The 20,001-nt window shown below is 34.0% G+C and overlaps 2 protein-coding genes across 2 annotated transcripts; one reads left to right on the top strand and one right to left on the bottom strand.

Moving 5' to 3' along the window:
• Positions 1 to 13,294: 13,294 nt before the first annotated feature.
• On the bottom strand, positions 13,295 to 13,963 carry LOC115227736 (activin receptor type-2B-like). Its single transcript, XM_029798479.1, has one exon. It carries the CDS (start codon positions 13,961 to 13,963, stop codon positions 13,295 to 13,297), a length of 669 nt encoding a protein of 222 aa, XP_029654339.1.
• Positions 13,964 to 15,818: 1,855 nt separating this feature from the next.
• Positions 15,819 to 16,639, top strand: LOC115227737 (probable tRNA N6-adenosine threonylcarbamoyltransferase). Its single transcript, XM_036498736.1, is given in 2 exon segments — positions 15,819 to 16,325; positions 16,328 to 16,639. Coding segments are annotated over 2 exon segments (582 nt in total). The 3' UTR covers positions 16,403 to 16,639.
• Positions 16,640 to 20,001: the final 3,362 nt, after the last annotated feature.

Genomic DNA, 20,001 nt, shown 5'->3' on the forward strand with positions numbered 1-20,001 from the left:
GGCATCTGATTCTAATTCCCTAAATTATTATTTTTTAAATATATTTAACAGTATTCTTTCGTCTTTTTTTCGTACTAGTCTTTTTAATTTAATGATGTTAAATTTGCTTTCTCGCAGTATCTATTTTAGTGGCTACTTTTATCACCTCATCATCCTCTTTGATCTCTCCAGTTTTTTGTTCACCGATGCCGCATAGTTTTTCAATCTCCAGTCTCTAACAATTAATTTTTTCTTTTCTGTACCTCTTGGTCGCCGTGACGGACCTTTATTTTTAACTCTTTTACAACTCTGTTTAATTCTGAAATTCTCTTATTATTATTTTTAACTTGAAATACTTTTTTAAGTACAAGAATTTCTTCATCTTTGTCTTCCGAACAGTCTTGACTTGAATTTACTTTTTTTGATTGTTTTTCTGACTTGCCTATCGAATGATGATCAGAGAATACATGCTACATCTCCTATGTACTTTCCTGGCTTGATTTTGGATGGCTTGCTCATATTTGTTTGGCTGGTATTTTTCCGTACAAAACGTGTATTTGTGTGAAGAACTCGATCACCATAAAACTGAAGAAATAGTATGTGAGTGGTATACAAGAATGTCATAGTCCGATGCTTTGCTGGCTGTTGAAGACATCAATAGTTATGAAACTATAGAAATAATGACTTTGTTTAAACATCATTAGATTTACAAAAATAATTATTTATTTATTATTTATTTTGCACGATACAGTTAGCGGAAATGATATTCTCGATGCGGTTTTACAAATGCTGACAGAAACGAATATGGATATATCTAAACTTGTTGGAGTTACAACAGATGGAGCTCCCGCGATGATAGGAAACAAAAAGGGGGTGGTGACATTACTTTAAGAGAAAATGAGAAATTTGGGAAATACGGAAAAGTTAATATTCATTGTATTATCCACAAGAGGTCTTATGTGGAGAAAATATCATTACTAAGGACGTTATGGATATTTTTGTAAAAACTGTTAACGTATATGTCACATTGGCGACTATGTCGCTATGGGCACCAGTCCTTTTACGTGTTTCTATGAAACCGCAGAAAGGTAAATATTAATATAGCACTATATATGGAAAGTGTAGATTAATCATTATTCTAATTTAAAATACATTTGAATTATCTTTTAAAAATGGCTTACCAGATATTAATTTTAACAGCGTGGTTACTCACACTTTGTGATGTCTGGGTTTACGGGTTCGTAGAAATATTAACGAATACAATCAAATTAAGGAAGCGTTAATCGGATATTCCCGGAGATATGAATGCTTGAAGCAAACACCGGTTGCCAAAAAGCTTCCAATTTTTGTCAAAAATGTCTGAAAAATCGTCAGCGGAAACATCATTTAATTTCGAGTTGGGTTAGGTAGATTTGAATATTTAGTTGTCACTTGCCACGTTAGGTTTGGGTTAGGGTTAGATTTTAATTTTATGTTGTCACTTGCCAACGTTAGGTTTGGGTTGAAGTAAGTTAAAGTTGTTACGAAAATGATGTAAATTATAATTTGCTAATGTTGCAATTTATATTACAAATAAAAATAATTCACTTATAATTGCTAAGGTTGTAATTTTACTATTTTAAAGCAGCATGTTCAAATTAAAAGATCATTTTCTAAAAATTTAAAATTCAATCATAGTTCGCATCGTTCCTTTATATAGTTGGCCTTTTAGTAATATTTGCTATGTAGTTGCCATGGAAACACGTAAAGGCAGGTTGCATAGGGGTCTGATCACCCATGTGATAATATTATCACGAGCCTTGTATCATCGTCAGTTTCAGCAGTTTTTGCTGATTATAGAATCCGAATACGGAGATCTAACGTATTTTTTTAAATGTTAGATGGCTAAGCAGGGGATATATGTTGAAACGATTGTTTTCATTGCATAATGAAGTACGATTATTCCTTGAAAATAAAAATTTTCGTGATCTTGAATGGCTTTCAAAATTTGCATTTCTGGTTGACATTAATTTCCATCTTAATGATTTGAATTTACAAGGAAAAAACCTGCTGATACATGAATTATATTCTCACATTATTGGATTTGAAAATAAGATTAATTTGTGGATTTGTCAATTCGAAAATCGAAACTTCATTCATTTCACAAATTTAAAAGAAACAAAATCAAATGAGATGTCCATATAGAATTGAAATCCTAGTTCTCATCTCGATTTTTAGACTTTAAAGCTCATTAGGACGAATTTAAGATGATTTCTATACCTTTCGATGTAGAAATCAATTCAGCGACTGAAATCTATCAATTGGAACTTATAGATTTGCAGTCTGATCACGTTCTTAAAACGATTTTTTATTCAAATCCTTGTAACATTGTGGAATTTTATGAGAAATATGTTCAACCGTGTGGAAAATATCCCCTATTAGTAAACCATTTCAAAAAAATGATATCTTTATTTGAAAGTACTTTTGTTTGCGAACAGATTTTCAAAAATGAAAAACACTAAAAACAATGATAGAACAAGAATTACAGATAATCATCTTAATGGTGCTTTAATTTTAGCGTCCACGACCTATGCACCTAATATCAATGAACTCTCGAACAATAAACGACAATGAAAAATTAAACATCAAATTCAATTAAAATAAAATTTACTCGTTATTTGGTTAAAGTTTTATTCAATTAATTAATATTAGCCTTAAATAAGTAAAAAAAATTATCCGGCCCGTGAAGTTGGAAATTCTGCCGACCCTGCTTTAGAGGTTTAAATTGTTTTAATTCCAACTTGTTAGAATTTGTAATTCTTAAAGCATTAGTATATAACCCAGACTGGCTAAACCAAGAACCTCCCACTTGGACCCAATTTGGTAAAAATTAAAAAAATAATTGAAGGCATAGTTGCCCTCGCAGTCGCCCTATAAAATTGCACGTAAAATATTCTGGAACAGCTAGTAAGTCTTGCGATATTTGCAGATCTTTGAGCAGATGATACGATTGAGGCATGGGAAGATTAAGATGTATCCATTAGTGTTAATTAATTATTAATAAGATTAAGGGTTTCGTTAAATTGGTATTTGACCAATTCTTTTTCTAGAAATTCATTTTCCTTTAACAACGTGTACATTTCTTTGCTATTTGTTGATTATTTTTTATTTCACCTGATTTGGTATTTTTGAATTTGAGAGATCTCATCAACTTGAGTCAAAAGACGTCTTCCATGACCTGAGACCACTCATATTCCAGCTCAAACTTCAATTCACCGTCCTGCGAGTATACACTTTTTTCAAGCTAAAATAATCCGGATTTTTCAACCTCTTCAACATCAAACGGAAGTGCCAGTTTCATGACTGAGGGGCCTGCCAATTTAAAATAATGAAATTTGATGGGTCGTTGACTCAATTTAAAATTATTCTTCCCCTGAACGTAGGGAACAAGACTAATTCTGAAAACCAGCCTCTTGTGTTGTCTACTTGCCAGTTCGTCGATATCTGCTGGACTGATTATTACGTAACATTTCTGTCCTTCACAATTCAGGGAAACACAAAGTTTGAAAAATATATTGCTCAGAGTGAAAGAGCCATTTTTCAATTTCAATGGGACAGTGTAAAGTGTGAAAAAGTTCAGAAGGTACAATTCAAACTTGAATGTGTTGGAGACTTTGTCAACGATTTGGAAGACGTTGGCACTCACTTCGTACCCTTCAGAGACCTGGTCGCTTAATTCCTGACGAAGGACGTTGGATTCAATGTTTTCAGTTCCGGGAAACTTTACTTTATACTCCATAAGGCATCTCTGAGTCGTCGTTGACAGTCGGTTAATGTTGATCATTATTATGTTTGGCTTTTTTTGAGTCTGGCCAAATGGGTAGACTGATATGTTCCATTTGTATCCGCCATAGTAGAACTTTGAGGTGACAAGACAAACTTGTCTTCCGTAGTTAAAATCGGGTTTTTTATCCAATCGTAATTGCTGACTGAGAACTGTCTGAGTGTTGTGTAATTCCAGGCAAAGCAGTATCCTGTCTTGACCCACAGTCACATATTTGTGTATATTTCCAATATAAATAAAAGCCTTTCGACATTTTACTGGTGAATTTGAATTGAAAATGCTATTTGTTTCTCCAAATGAAATGTTATCAGTGTAGTGATCCCTACACTTTATGACACGATGTTACTGAGCTTGGAGGTAAAACTTGAAGTCGACAAGCACTTTGAGGTGTTGAGATGCGTTTTTAAGTTCAAGGGATGCCCCAATATGTCGATCCGATGCAGGAAATGACACGATCCAGTCTTGGTGACCGACTGTCACTTCCATAGAATTGTGAACTTGGAGACCGCCAGGAACGCCATGTATCATCGAAAAAGTGAATATTTGGGCCCCGTCCGTAGCTCGAACACACTGACAAAGTTTGAGTCCGTGAAGGACATTTCTAGATTGTTCTAAAAATTTAATTTTTGCTCAACTTGTTTCCATTTAATTGTATTAGAAAGTCCCGAATGCATTAATGATTCAATTTAAGGCAATAAAGCCAAATGAGTCAATCGATGTTAATTAAAGGCCGTTAAACCGGGAAATCCAGGACTATTTTAAAATAGTCAAAATTATTTTAAACTATGGTCCGTAATAAGTGGACTTAAATAATCGGAAATATTTTTAACTTTTAAAAATGTCACCTGTAGCAAATAAATCATCAAGATCCCGTAAATATATATTTTTTTTTCTCTATTGCTCATCATTTTTCGGACCGAGCTAAAAACGGCGACTACGAGATTTTTACGAATAAGAGAAATAATCAATATCGTATCTTCTATTGGAAAAAAAATTTATACAATTTTTAACAATTCATTTAAACAAAAATCTGAATCATTTATTCGAAAAACAAAGATTTTCAGGAAATTAATCATTTAGAGTTTTTCTATGATCGTTTTTTTATATTTATTGCATTTGTATTGAACTTTCAGGCATATTCACATCAAAATTGTCGTCATGTGAAAAATATTTTTGAGGTCCAAAACACTTTTAATCAGATCTCCTTTAATTTGTTAAAATGAGATTTGAATGATTGAATGACCCCTTGATCCATTGGTTGAAGTTCAGTCGTCGTGTTTTTTGGTAAATATAAAACGTATATCATACATAATTAGATTGTTATTTTATGAGAGGGACAATGGTCTACAACCAAAGTATCCTACTTTTTATGTAATCTATCCAGATAATGATTTCGGAATCAATTGATAAATATCTACAGTGGGCCCAAAAAGTCATGGCACCAGTTAATAAATTTTAGTATTTTACGTTTTTACCCATAAAATATGAAGTATTCCTCCAAATATATTTGTTATAATTGAGACCAAAAAGTTCAATTTTGGTTTCATCTGACCATAATATGTTCATTATATATTTTAAATCTTTATTTAAAATATTCTGAGCGAATTTTAGTCGCGCTGATATATGGACTTTTCTTAGTAGAGGAATATGTCGTGCCCTCCTTTTATGAATTCCTTGTTTACGCAATGTATTAGTTATCGTAGATAAACCAACTTTGATTCCCACGGTATCTAAATCATCTACCAGCTTGCTTCTAATAATTCTGGGATCATTTGCCACACTCCTTTTTATCATTGAAAGAGAACGGCTCGATATCTTTTTAGGTGCACCAGACCTCAATTTATTGCAAACATTTCCTCGTTCTTTCCAACGGACTATTATATTCCTTACTGAACTTTTCGGAATATTGAATTGTCTGGAAATTTGGTTGTAACTTTTTTTTCTTGGTGGGACTTGACGATCATCTGTTTTAGCTCAAAAGAATATTCCTTCCGATTTCCCATAAAGTAGTGCTAAAAACGGCTGTTTTCGTAATATCAATATTGATAATGCGTTATTAAGTGATAACAAAGCTTTTGTGAAGAAAACTTAAAAGAAATAATCTGACAGAATGACATTCTCTTATCATATGCACTTAAACTAAAACTGTAGATATAAAAGTGCCAACACTTTTTGACCCTTCAATAACGCTAAAAATTAAAAAAGTTGTTTTTTCTTTGTAAATTATCAATATTTTAAGGATTTAAAATTATTTTCTAAATCAAAATCTTTTTAATTTTTCAAAAAAAATAATTAAAAGTCAAAATACTTCATATTTTATGGGTAAAAACGTAAAATACTAAAATTTATTAAGTGGTGCCATGACTTTTTGGGCCCACTGTAAGTTCCAAAAAACGACAACTTTTTTCCATAAATTGAATTAATTCCAAAAATTTCTGAACTTTTCGATCATAAGTAAATCTAGAGCAATTCCTCATGTTACACAAAAGGACACGCGGGATAAATATTTTATATTTTAATTTTTAATATTAAAACTTAGCGAGTAAGAGAATTTGGTGAGAAATGGGATTTTCTTTGTAAAAATGGCATTTTTTCTAAAAAATGACGAGTTATAGAAATAACGAGCAATCGAGGATAAACTGTATTCTCATAATAAAATTATTAAAACATTAAAAAGTCAAACGTAATAGTATTTAGTGGTCGTCAATTCTAAATGGCAATTTTTTAAAATCTTAAGTTACACAAAGATCTATTTGATGCAGAAAAAATTTGAAAAAGAAAACATGATGAATATCTAAGTTTCAAAAAAGCAACGACTTCTTTCATAAATTGAATTAATTCTAAAAATTTCTTTACTAACATCAACCTTTTATATTATTATTAACGAACACAACAATAAGAGTGCACTGGCTCCTTTCGAGGCAGGCCACCTACAACCCTCTCTGTGTTTATGAATAATGACATGAATAATGACATAAAAATGACAGAATAGGAATGCAACCTTTTATAATATGTATCATTTCGGACAACATGATCTTTTCCCCGATCTTCATAGAAACATCCGGAGCCATAAGCAACAAATCTCTCAAGAATCAGACAACTGATCTCCACAAGACGAAGAGAGCCTCGGGAGAAGCAATGGCTGTTCCAAAGAATCTTCATTGCGATTCTGAGGGGAAACGTCTTCTCGATCATTAGTAGTTTTAGATTAAAACTAACTTAATAAAAGTTCTGACTTAAAAATAGTAGCATTTTATAAAATAAATTTATAAATTATAATAAAAAAGTACATAGGTAAAAAATACGAAAAATTGATCTTTAAATATAGAGGAAATCTTGATCTTGCTAATAATTTCAATGATAAGTAATAAAAAGTTTGTCAAAATATTTATTTTATAGAAAAAAAAGACAGTTAGAAAAGGAGAAAGATTGTTTAAGACTACGCAGTTTAGGGCGCCCTCCTATCCTCACGGAAAAGATTAATCATAATTCAGTCGACGTAGTGACATGAATCAACAACACATCAAATACAATTTTCATGGCCGTTTGTTTCGTTTGTAAAATATCAAATACGCGCAAGGAGGATCGCTCTTGTGCTTTTTGTGGACATCCTTTTTATCTCTCCTGTGTGGGGCTTTCTAAGGCACACTCTTTGTTAATTCCTAATTGAAAGTATCAATAATGTCTTATGCTTTTCATTAACCCTTGCTGCGTTCGTCCCGCAGCTGCGATTCCTTCTTCCCAGTGCTTAGGTACTGAGTCATTTTTTTGCCTTCTTTTTTCCTTTCGGTTCTCTTCGCATTTTCTGGTGAGAATCCCTAAGTCAGCGAGGCTATCAGTCAATAAAATCTGATTTCACGAAAATTAGGCTTTCGTTAAATGGCGATAAATGTGAAATAGTACGACTTTTGGAGCCACTAACATTTCAGAGTAATGCTTTTATGGTCCTTTTGGAAAGGATTGATGGCTTCCGTCTAACTGCCCTTGTCTAACTGAAAACCCTGTTGGTGTTCACGCCAGGAGATCACTTGGACTTGACTTTCCGGAGAGTCCTTTCATACACAAGAATTAAGATGTCATCAGGTGTTCACACCTGTTGGAGAGTCTTCGCTCGCAAGCCGACCTGTTGCATCTAGCTTCCTTGAACTGCACCTGCCAGCCCCACTCGGGGTATTGGCTAAACGCTCTCCCGTTGGCGCACAACGGTCTACTTTAGGAGGATGAGGCTGTTCGCATCGGAGTGTGTATTTGACTTGGACTTGATTTATGTCAACTGCACTACTGCCAATGTGGTTTCATGATCCCTTTGTTTTGATCAAAAAATCAAAAAACAATAAAGATGTCATAGAAAAAAATAAACTTTTCCCAAATTGTTGAATACATATAACTATATATTGGATGCCACACGCTACAATATAGTTATCAGCTAGGAACGAGAAGACAATGTTAAGGTAGAAAGGAAATGTGTTTTAATTCTTTATTTTTTACTTATAGACAATTTAAAACTATTCAATTCTAACATTTCTTGCCGTCTTCTTTTTTTATATCAGCACTTTCAATTAGTTTATTACAAAAAAAGAATTCGGTCAAGTGTTGAAAGCTTCATGGACGGGAAGCCGACGCGATCGAGAAAGAATTAGAGCGTACTATCGCACTTGGCATAAATTATGAGACTACTGGCTAAATTTATTTCCTCTCCAGTAATGTTGATCCCATGTCTGTTTTTGACCATCATGCCATGTACTATCTTTAACACGGCTGACTGTACTGGATTTTCGTGTTTTAAATTATTAAAGAATCAACATTTTGTGGTTGATATAACTCACTAAACTGCGTATCTTTTCAATTTTCACACTTTTCTGATTACATATTTCACACAGAGAATTCACTTCACCACTTGGTTATGAATCATAATCTATGATTTTGGCATAATCTTTGTTAAACAATTTCGCACATTGGGTTGACTTTGTGGGCCGAAGAAAAAAACAACCCATATGGCCACATCACTAATTACTGCTTTTAAATATAAAATAAGCACACTCAATAGAATTGCAGATTGCAGCATTTGAGTACAGGAAAGTAATACAGTACGACCCCGGTTTGGGGCAGACCCCATGGGTGGGGCACCCTCGGGTTTTGGGGCACCCCCGCTTTTAGGGGCAGTTTTTGAAAACAGTAAATTTTTCATTCTATTATTTATTTTTGATGACCCCGGTTTGGGGCACTTATTTAATTTATTTAATTACAAAATGTTAGTTTATTTATTAATTATTAATTAATACTATTATTTCACGTGTTTATTTTGACTTTAGTATGGTTCGTAAAAAGAATTCAAAGATTAATTATGAAACAAAAATTAAAATCGCTAAAGATATAAAACATGGTCAATTTTCAGAAAGAGATCTTGCTAAAAAGTATAAAACGAGCAAAGGTATCTTTTTTAACTAATTATTAATTACAGGTACTATTTCTCGCATTAAACAAAATTTTGTTTATTATTTTGACGCGGGATTAACTGAATCCGATAGAATCAAGGAATCACATGATCCAAATAATGAATTAGATAGATTAGTTTTTGAAACTTTTCTACGTCTGAGAGATGAATTTCTTCCAATTTCTGGAACTATCTTAAAACTGATTGCAAAAAAATTATCTAAAAAGATAAATTATGAATCATTTAAGGCATCAAATGGATGGCTAGACCGGTTCAAGAAAAGACACGAGTTGCTATTTAAAACTATAAGTGGAGAAAAGAATTCATCTGACCTTTCTACGGTTTCCAATTTTTTTGCTGATTATGACAACTGTTTGGAAACTGTAGGAAGTGAAAATATTTTTAACTGTGATGAAACAGCTTTATACATAAAGCGAACGCCGTCGAAATCTTTTGTTCAATTTAATGACAAATGCAATGGAATTAAAATGAGCAAAGAGAAAGTTACCCTTCTCCTTTGTTGTAATGCACTTGGTGAAAAGTTAAAACCTCTATTAATTGGAAAATTCAAATCTCCTAGGTGTTTAAAAAATTTTAACGCTGAGGATCACGGAGTACTATATGCTGCATCAAAAAATTCGTGGATGACTAGTGATATTTTTGGGAAATGGTTATGGAAAGTAAATCAAGATATGATCAATGAAAAGAGAAAAATTGTCTTAATACTGGATAATGCGAGCTGTCACAGAAATACAGAATATTCCAATGTTTATTTACTTTTTCTTCCCAAAAATACGACCGCTTTAATTCAACCCCTAGATATGGGAATAATAAAATCCTTCAAGTCCCTCTATTTCAATAAACTGATTGATTTTACTCTTATATTTGAAAAAGAACAGCTTTCTGATTTGAATTTGAATAATGTCAATCTTAGACAAGTCATTACAGTTGTCGGGGAGGCATGGAAAATGATGTCAGAGACAACGATAATTAATTGCTGGCAGAAAATAAATGAAAACAGATCAAAAATTCGGATAATGTACAGTTGGACGAAGAATTAATAGATGACGTGATTTCAGATGTTATTTCAATGGATTCGACAGATATTATTGAGGACAAAATTACTTATGATGGATATGAATCTAAAAAATCATCAATTAAAGAAATCATAAACATCGTGAATTCTCTAGAAGATAATATTTTCAGTACATGTCCACAATTTTTGAAAATCTACTACGAATTTAGAAAAAACCTATCAGGAGAACTGAAAAAAAACCAATTCGGTGAGAAAATTACTGATTACTTTTAATAGTATTTTTTGTTGGATTTATTAAAATTTTTAAATTTTATTAAGAAAGGACTATGTTAGAATTTTTATTAATATTAAATAATTTTAATTTATAGTCTAAAATGCAATAAAAATCTATTGAGGAGAAAATAAAAGCAAAAAATCTTTACCCTCGCATTTTGGGGCACCCCCGCTTTTTGGGGCACTATGATAAAAATGCTGCCCCAAACCGGGGTCGTACTGTATGTGTGATATTTTAACATCATAAACACGACTTAAGAAAGGCAATATATCTATTTATTTTGAGTATATATCTTTTCTTGAAACAGAAACACATTTTACAGATATTCTTATGAAAAATGTACTCTTTGGCTGAAAAGGTGACCCATCTTGAAACTCGATGTAATAAAATGTGAAATTCAGATTACACCAAAAGACATAATGATATTGTGAATGTATTCACATGAAATTATCCCGGAGAGTTGGAATTATAATAAGAATAAAATACAACAATATATTCCTTCACAACAAAAAAACAGTTTAATATTAAAGTGAGTGTAACCTCAATCGATAATACAGTGGTCGTCAAAAAAAATTGCTCACCAATGTTTATGTCTTTATATAGCATTATTCTGATTTATTTTTTTTGTAAACATCTTTAAGTAGTATTTTATAAAATTTTTCTTTTTTATTTACAAACTTAAACAAAAACAAAAAATTGCAAAACAAAAAACATTAGCACAAATTTGGAAATCTCATTATCAGTAATTAATATGTCCTCCCCATGCTAAATATAAAGAATAACTCCTTTTTCTCATTGAATTTACTAGGTTTTGTAAAAAACTTTTAGGAATTGACTGCCAAATTTTCATAATATTTGTCTTTAGATCCTCTTTACTTTTCGGGGGATTTTTAGCTAATTCTCTTTTCATAAAGCACCATACATGCTCTATTGGGTTAAGATCCGGCGATTGCGATGGCCAATCAAGAATAATATATTTTTTGGTTTCGAAATATGCCTTAACCATACGAGATGTATGGCATGAAGCATTATCCTGTTGAAAAATAAACGAGGATAAGCCCATTTTTTCAGCTGATTGGTCCAGATTATTAGAAAGTAAATTTATATAATGTCCAGAGTTCATAGTTTCTTTGATAAAAACCAAATTGCCCACACCACTATACGATATACAGCCCCAAATCATAACTCTCCCTACTTTGAACTTAACAGTCGGCAGCAAATGTGCATTTTTTAACTCCGTTTTATTTTTTCTGTAAACAACCGTATGTTTTCTGTTGTTAAAAACATCGAACATTGACTCATCTGAGAATATCACCGATTTCCATGTACTATCAGATATCGATAAAAATCGTAGAGACGCAGACCATCTCGAAATAATATTTTTTGAGAAAGCAATGGCTTTCTTTTTGCTACACGACAATATACCCCATTTTTATTCAAAGTTCTCAGAATTGTCCTAGGGGAAACATCAATATTGAAAGTTTCTTTAGTTTTGTTGGACAAATCCACTTCCAACAATGTAGGATGTGATTCGGTTTCATTACATAAAAATTGTATTTGAGGGGAACTTAGTTTCGGAAGACGTCCTGAGCCCGGTCACCGATGCAGTGTTCCAAATTCTCGAAATTTTCGAATATTAAATGGTATTGTGGAATACGGCAAATTAAGTATTTTTGAGATTTCTCTGATTGATTTACCCTCTTTAAAGTACGCAATAATCATGCCTTTTTTAAATTCAGTTAACTGTTTCTTGGGAGAACGTGGCATATGCAATAACAAGAAAAGTGAGCAATGTTTTTTGTCACGAGATTTAAATTTTTATGCTTTAAATTCCTTATATTGAAATAAAATCGCATAAATAAATTAATATACTTAAGAATTAGAATAAAAAATGAAGCGTAAGATTAAATTTTTTATTAATTTGTCAATAAAAGCATGAAAAAATGGCTGAGCAATTTTTTTTGACGAGCACTGTATAAAATCTGTGCAAGTAGAAGAACTGCACAAATATGACATACCAGTCAGTCAATTACAATTAATTCACAAGGATACCAATTTCCCTGCCTGCGATGGGATTGTCCCTACGTTGCTCCGGAAATTATGAACCTTCTTAAGATCAAAGAAAGTTTCCATGGATTTACAGACAAAAATATTGGACAGCATCATTTTAGAATACAAATTTGGTTTTGAAAGTTTTTTTTCACTCAAGTAACAGATTTGACGAAGTACCGAAATTAACTATGAGAAGGCCTAATTCTATAATTGCAAACGACAAAAAATCAAATCAAAAAGTGTCTTTTCTCCAAACTGTTTTGTTAAATTGCTCATCACTTAAAGTGAATTCTCGAATATAATTTGACCAAGGAAATGTCAGAAAGATAAACAAAGTTAATTTAACCATTGAGATAGGGAAATACACAAACATTATTCAAATTAAAAAGCAAGTTAAAGTTCGAGAAATAATATAAATTTATTGACTATTAGAATTCCCAGCATCTTCACGAGTGCAACTGACTCCAAATAAAACGATCAGACAGGTGGATTGTTAATAACAAGTTGGTGGACACACTGTGCGGACAGTCTAACTCCGGGGTCCTCATCCCAACACGCAGTTATGATTTGACACCACACCCCGAACACCTGCGGAATATACTCCCCAGCCATACAGAATGGAGTGTCCACTCGGTGTCCATACTAGGCCTATACTTATTGACGCACACCAACTCCCTCAAACTCTCCACAGAACCATCACAACTCGCGAATGGTGGAGAATACGCAAGTCCGGCTGAGATAAACAAACACCAAACCTGCAGTCGACAACACTTCCCATAACACAAGAGAGAAGGCGTACATGTCGATGGCCAGATAGGCCGAATAGTCCACATCCACCAGTCCCTCCAATAGCTCGGGGGCCATGTAACGACAGTCCCCCACTTTGCTTCTGCTTCGAGAGTCCTCACATCCATTAAAGACCAGCGCAGAACTCATGTCGCTCAGAAATGCTCTCAATTGTCCTTTCTCTGACCTTCCAACCAATATTTTGGAGGATTTGAAATTTCTGTGTGCAATTGCTGGCTTGTTTGGACGCAATTCGTGGAGAAAGACCAACCCAAGCACCACAGACTCCACCAGATGACACAACTCGTCAACTTGTAGCATAGTTCGGCCATCTTTGAGCAAGTCATAGAGCGATCCCTGAGGGTAGTATTCCCCAATCAATCCAAATCGCCAGTTTGAGTCAGAAACAGAAACAACAGAGAGCAATTTGGCAATATTCGATGACAAATAACCCTCATACTTACTCAATATGTCAAAAACTGCCAATTCCCTCAAAATATGCGAGGAAGGGGCCACTTTGAGCACTATTTCAGTCCCCTTGTAGGACCCTCGGAATACACTCTTCCAGACATCGCCCATCTCAGTTTAACCACACGGAATACCAGCAACAACATCCCCTCAGTCGACATGTCACCTTCAGCTCGATCAACCAATTTTTGGGTGGTGGAAATTCTGCTTTTTGGAAGTCTCGAAATGTAACGAAATGCAAAAATCGCTGATATCACCATGGAAACTCCCGCCAAAAGTAGAATAAAAATCAACTGGGTAGACACTGATGTGGCATTTTCGAGTTTTTTAATCTACTAAAATTATTTTAAAATAAAACGTGATTTTTGGTGGGAGACTTAATAATTGGGACGTGGTTGTTGCTTTGGTTGAGGAATCGGTCATTACACCCGTCAAAGAGACAGCAACACCAGAGGATGTTGTCCGGCAAATATGTGCAGTTGGGGATGGGAGGACAGTTCAGTGGCAGAATACAACCACTGGAGTACTGGAATATATATATTAGTTATACTATTGTTGAATTTGTGGTAGAAATGGCAATTGAGCATGCCATTTCACGAGGGGGACATTCTCGAAGGACTGCTGTCTTTAGTTTATTAGGCTTGTAGTGACATTTTATACAAAGATTTGGGGCTATGTTTATATATTATTGAGTTACTTATCAGGGATATTAGAAGAATATAGGAAAACTGCATCTTGACAAAATTATATAAAATCTTCACAACAACTAACTAAAAAAATGAAATATATTTTAATTTAAATCAGCAATTAAATTTGAATTAAATTAAATATTGGTAAATTTAGTTTATTTATAATCTCTGAATGCCTACTTGTATATTATTATTAAAACCAAGATCACCGTCCAAAACATAGAACTAATTAATCAAATGATCCCGGGTTCTCTGAGAAGGGTCCTCATCTTTGCCCGGTGCTGCTCCTTAGTCCCGACACAATTTCTATGAGGGCGCGGTGGTGGAGTTTTAGGGCCTGTAGGCTCAAGGTTCCTTCCAAGATTTCTTTAAATGAGGCGATGGTTAGATGTTCATTCGGTCCTTGTAGTGCTTTCCGAAATCTTTCTTGAGTTTTTTTGATTTTTTCACGGTTCGTTTTACTGACAAACCCTCCCCACAAGCATAACTAATGGAGAGTTCGATGTATTGCCGATAGATTGATTGGCGTGTCGGGAAACTGATCCATTGTTTGCATTTTCGGAGGAACACTTTTAAGATGTTCAGTTTTTTCAACATTTTCACCTTGTTGGGATAAACACATATGACTACCGTGAGTCACGCCGAGGATTTTCTGGGATTTTTTAAAGGGGATTTTCATGTTGTTTAGATATAAGTTCACCACCATTTCCCAAGCTTCCTTGCTGAAATCATAAGCGTAGTGACTCATTTTTTACGACTCGTTGATAGTCGATTTATCGAAAGCCAACTTTCGAAATTGTGGAGGTAGTTCTGCAGTTTTGAACTAACCTCACGGCTCCGAGTAGCAATCACAATATCGTATGATAGATAGTATCCAAATAGTGTAGAATATAGATAATATTTTTCATAATTAGTAATTATTAAAGAACAAATTAAGTTAGGAATGAACAAAAAGGAATTTCCGAGGGGCTAAAGCACGCGTCCTTCTGCGATAAGTACCGCATGCGTATTTCCACGGAGAATGGCGATGGATATCCTCTGCAATAGCCACGAAACCTCGCGTTGCTCTTTCTCCCTATGGGCCAATTTCCTCCCGATGTCGCTGATAAATGCCGAGGTTAGAGGCCCGGCGACGCCCGATGTCTCCAGTGTGATTGGTGCAAATATACAGCAGCGTCCGAGTTCTTGGTATTTTTTTATTTTGGCCGTATATTAAATATTTTTAAAATGTCAAATATATATTTATATTTTAAATAAACATTAATCGGATTGTGTGAATGGTGGTGGCAATCGGGTTCGAAGGCAGTGCCAATAAACTTGGTATTGGAATAATATCTGATACCGTCGTCCTCTCAAATCCTCGAATTACATTTTGTCCCCCCACAGGGGAGGGTTTCCAGCCAAGAATCGTCGCTTCTCACCACAAAGCACACATCCTCGATCTCCTCGAAAAAGCTTTAAAAGAAGCCAAAATCACCCCCAAAGACGTGGACATAATTTGTTTCACCCGAGGACCTGGAATGGGTGCCTTACTCTCTTTGGTGGCCGTTGTCGTCCGGACTATATCCCAGCTGTGGAACAAGCCCTTAGTGGCAGTCAATCACTGCGTGGGTCACATAGAAATGGCCCGAATGGTCACAGGAGCCCACAATCCGACCATTTTATACGTCTCTGGAGGCAACACACAAGTCATTTCCTACAAAAATGGTCGCTATAGAATATTTGGGGAAACTCTGGATATTGCAGTTGGGAACTGTCTGGACAGATTTGCCCGGATTGTTAAGGTTTGTGTGTCTTTTAAGTCGAGATTTCGAACGATCCGAGTCCTGGGTATAACATTGAGTTGCTTGCGAGAAAGTAAATGTTGGGTAATTAAAGTAGGGGTGTTAAGTACATTCCTCTTCCTTACTGTGTGAAGGGAATGGATGTCTCGTTTAGTGGACTGGTCTCTCATTTGCAGGCAACGGTGGACTCCTATCTTAAGGAATATTCGCTGGAGGATTTGTGTTATTCTCTCCAGGAGTGTGTGTTTTCAATGTTGGTGGAAATTACTGGTTTTTGTGTGTATTTGGAGGACAGAGAGGGCAATGACTAATTCTGGTTCTGAGCAGGTCTTGGTGTGTGGGGGAGTGGGATGTAATGAAAGACTTCATCAAATGTTGGGGATTATGGCCGAGGAGAGGGGAGCACAATTATTTGCTACGGATGAATCGTTTTGTATTGATAACGGGGCTATGATTGCACGGGCAGGGACATTGGAGTATCTCTCTACTGGTGCTACCCCCTTTAGTCAGACATATGTTAAGCAGAGGTAAGATTGTATTATCCATCTCAGGTATCGGACCGATGCTGTCGATATCACTTGGAGAGACTATTGACTTTGTTTTGTCATTTTTTTACTAAAAAACGATTTTTGATATTAAATGAGTTACCTCGCATGATTGCTATGGATACCCTCTGGTACAGCCAGCTGGAAGTGGTACACGTCAGGAAGCGACGCGTACTTATTCCGTTTGTTTTCCTCGGCCTGGTGAGACGCGCAGACTGAGTAACGGTCCCCGGAGCAAAGGTGTCCGCACAGGTTACATACCATACGAGGCACTTCCCCTTGCTGAATGGGAAGAACGTCATTCCGTCCGGACGCTTGCCGTCTCCGCGATCAAGACCAGTGCGAACCGAAGGGAAGCCTGTGGCATTAAGTCCCCTTTTGACGAGGTTGTTCAAACTGGAGTGTTTCGGGGTACGTCCAGTGCTTAACCGGGTGGAAAGAGGGTAGAGGCCATCGGAGTGTGCCCACACTTGCAATGGTGGGGGTAGCAAATATGGATCTCGAGTAGTAGACAGGTACCGAGTCGAACTGACTCTTCGGTATGCAAAAAGAAAGTAAAGCAGAAAAAGAAGTCAAGTGGAAAAAAGACAAGCCCCTTTTTTTTACTTTGTATCATATAGCAATAATAGCAACTTTTTATTTTTAACAATTTTTTCAATACTTTACTTTTTTTGTTTGCCTTTTTTTCAATTTCTGAAATTTTCCCATTATAAATTTTCGAAATTTAGCGCAAAAGAAAAAAAGTCCAGTCCGTAATTTTGTTAACGAACTAGACTGTTTTTCCGTTTTGAAATAATCGCTTTTCCTAAATTAGTTTAAGAATTTTAGGGTAATAATAATAGTGACTTGTAATCAATTTTAAGGCTATCTGGTTAAATATTATGCATGCTGCAAAACTAAGTGACAAAATGGAGATAATATCATCTAACAAAGGAAAAAAATTGTTTCAAAGGTTATATGTTACAAAGCACTAAACAACAAAAAATTATATATTTTTTAACTGTGTTAAAAAATCTTCACAAGGATGCAGGAAGCTTAAAATAGTAAATGAGTAAATGAGTATAACTTTAAGTTTCCTAAAGAAGGAATCTTACACAATCACGAATTGTACCAAACTCAAATAAAACTTAAGAAGTTGTGCAACAAAGCAAAACTTAATGCAAAAAAATAGCCAAGAGAATCCTTTACTAATCTATTCAAATGTTGTTTCTCAATGTGATACAGCATCCAGAATTATTCGCCTCTTTGCAGATTCTTGAAGCAAACAATAAGAAATCAACGCTTGTCTCTACCAATTCCAAAAAATATTCTAAATTTATAAGATATTCTAGCATTTTTAACTTTAACTCTTGGTCCAGATTCAGAAAAATTTTTAATTTATGTTAATCATAGAAGAAACAAGGCAAATTCCAAAACACAAAATATAGATGGAAATTTTTTTATGGCACCATGTATATTCAAGCAAATACATTTTATCAGAACTGAGTTTAATTCCGGTCCAATTACAGCTATTTATGGATTATTTCCTTCTACATCAAAAAAGATTTACAAAGAATTTTTTGAGACTATTCAAAATGCAATTCATAATTTGAATTTGGAAGTTTGTCTTTATGGCAGACTTTGAAGATTCGGTATTTCTAGATGTCCTTGCAGTATTTGGAAGACGAATGCATATTAGAGGATGTTTTTATCATCTAAGGTAGTCAACTTGAAGAAAAATTCAAGAAATGCATTTAGTAAAAGAATATAAAGAAAATATTATTTTCAACATTTTTTGCTATGATCACACTTTTGGGTTTTTGCCCATTCAAGATATGGAAGAAGAAATAGAATTCCTAATAAACAATATACCAGAAGATGTTCCAGATTCAAAATATATAGTAGATAATTTTGATCGAACATATTTTTGTGGGTATTATCGTTGCTTAAATAACCAGATTATAAAAAATCGTGTAAATCAATTTTTTACGTTTTTAAATTTCTAAAGGAATTAATCCTGCGCCCGTTCTTATTTTAATCAGTTTTCGACTATTTTTAATTCTTTGGTTTAAATATATTAATTTAACATTACAATATTGATATTATAACAGCTGGACAAATATAAAACAAACATGACATCAACATTATCAATTGCTTTGTACATCTGGTGGAAATCATTGACTCCTTTTTGATTTTCCTCCGAAATTTTAAACAAAAAAACATAAATATAGACAAAAGAATATTTTATCTGAATAAATATTAACCTCATTCAAAAGACAAAAACAATCAATATCCGAACAAAGCTTCTAAATTAATTATATGACTATTAATTTATTAAACACAATTTTGATATAATTAATGAGACTTGCACGACAACAAAATTTCAGCACTTTTAATAAGCTTAATCGCAGTCAGCCACAGATGTTGACGCTGCGACCGAATCTTATTTAAATAAGTCAATGTCGACGGCTAATTAATGAAAACTGTCTTAGTCTTATTGGTATTTATTTCAATGTGCATTTCCAGGTTTTGATTGTATGCATCGAAATGGTCGAATCCAGAAAAGGTGACTATTTTGACAGACCTTAGGAATTTGCATGGACTTGTCTGGAAAGCTGTACTGTAAAAGGTCAAAGATGTACGGAAAATGTAACAAAAAACTGTTCAAAATGCTCTTCTGCAGAGAGACGTGTGATAACTGCGGTGGTTTGGAAAATAGAATTATTAATTGATTGTAGTGACTTGTATAAAAATTGTCAAATGTTGAAAGATTTGTGCCGTAAACAAAAAAATTTTAAATTTTCGTGTATGAAAACATGCATGATTTGTTAACTATCGAACTAGTGAGCTAACATTTTCTAACTTTATTTCTGAATAATTTGATTTAAAAATGATTTTAATAATAGTTTAAATTATTTATATTTTTTAAATTAATTAATATTTATAATTATTGTATTTATACGTTTCCATTTCCTCTCTTGTTGTCATTTAATATGTCAATGCTAAGGCTTACTTTATACACTTATTTGACTATTTATAGAGTATCAAATCATTATAAAATATTAATTATCAAATAGATCACACATGGCCGATAAGACAACAACGAAAAACCGAATAGTAACTCTTAAATATTAATCAAATTAAGGTATATA

Source organism: Octopus sinensis, unplaced genomic scaffold, assembly GCF_006345805.1.
Source record: "Octopus sinensis unplaced genomic scaffold, ASM634580v1 Contig07101, whole genome shotgun sequence".
Taxonomy (NCBI): Eukaryota; Metazoa; Mollusca; class Cephalopoda; order Octopoda; family Octopodidae; genus Octopus; species Octopus sinensis.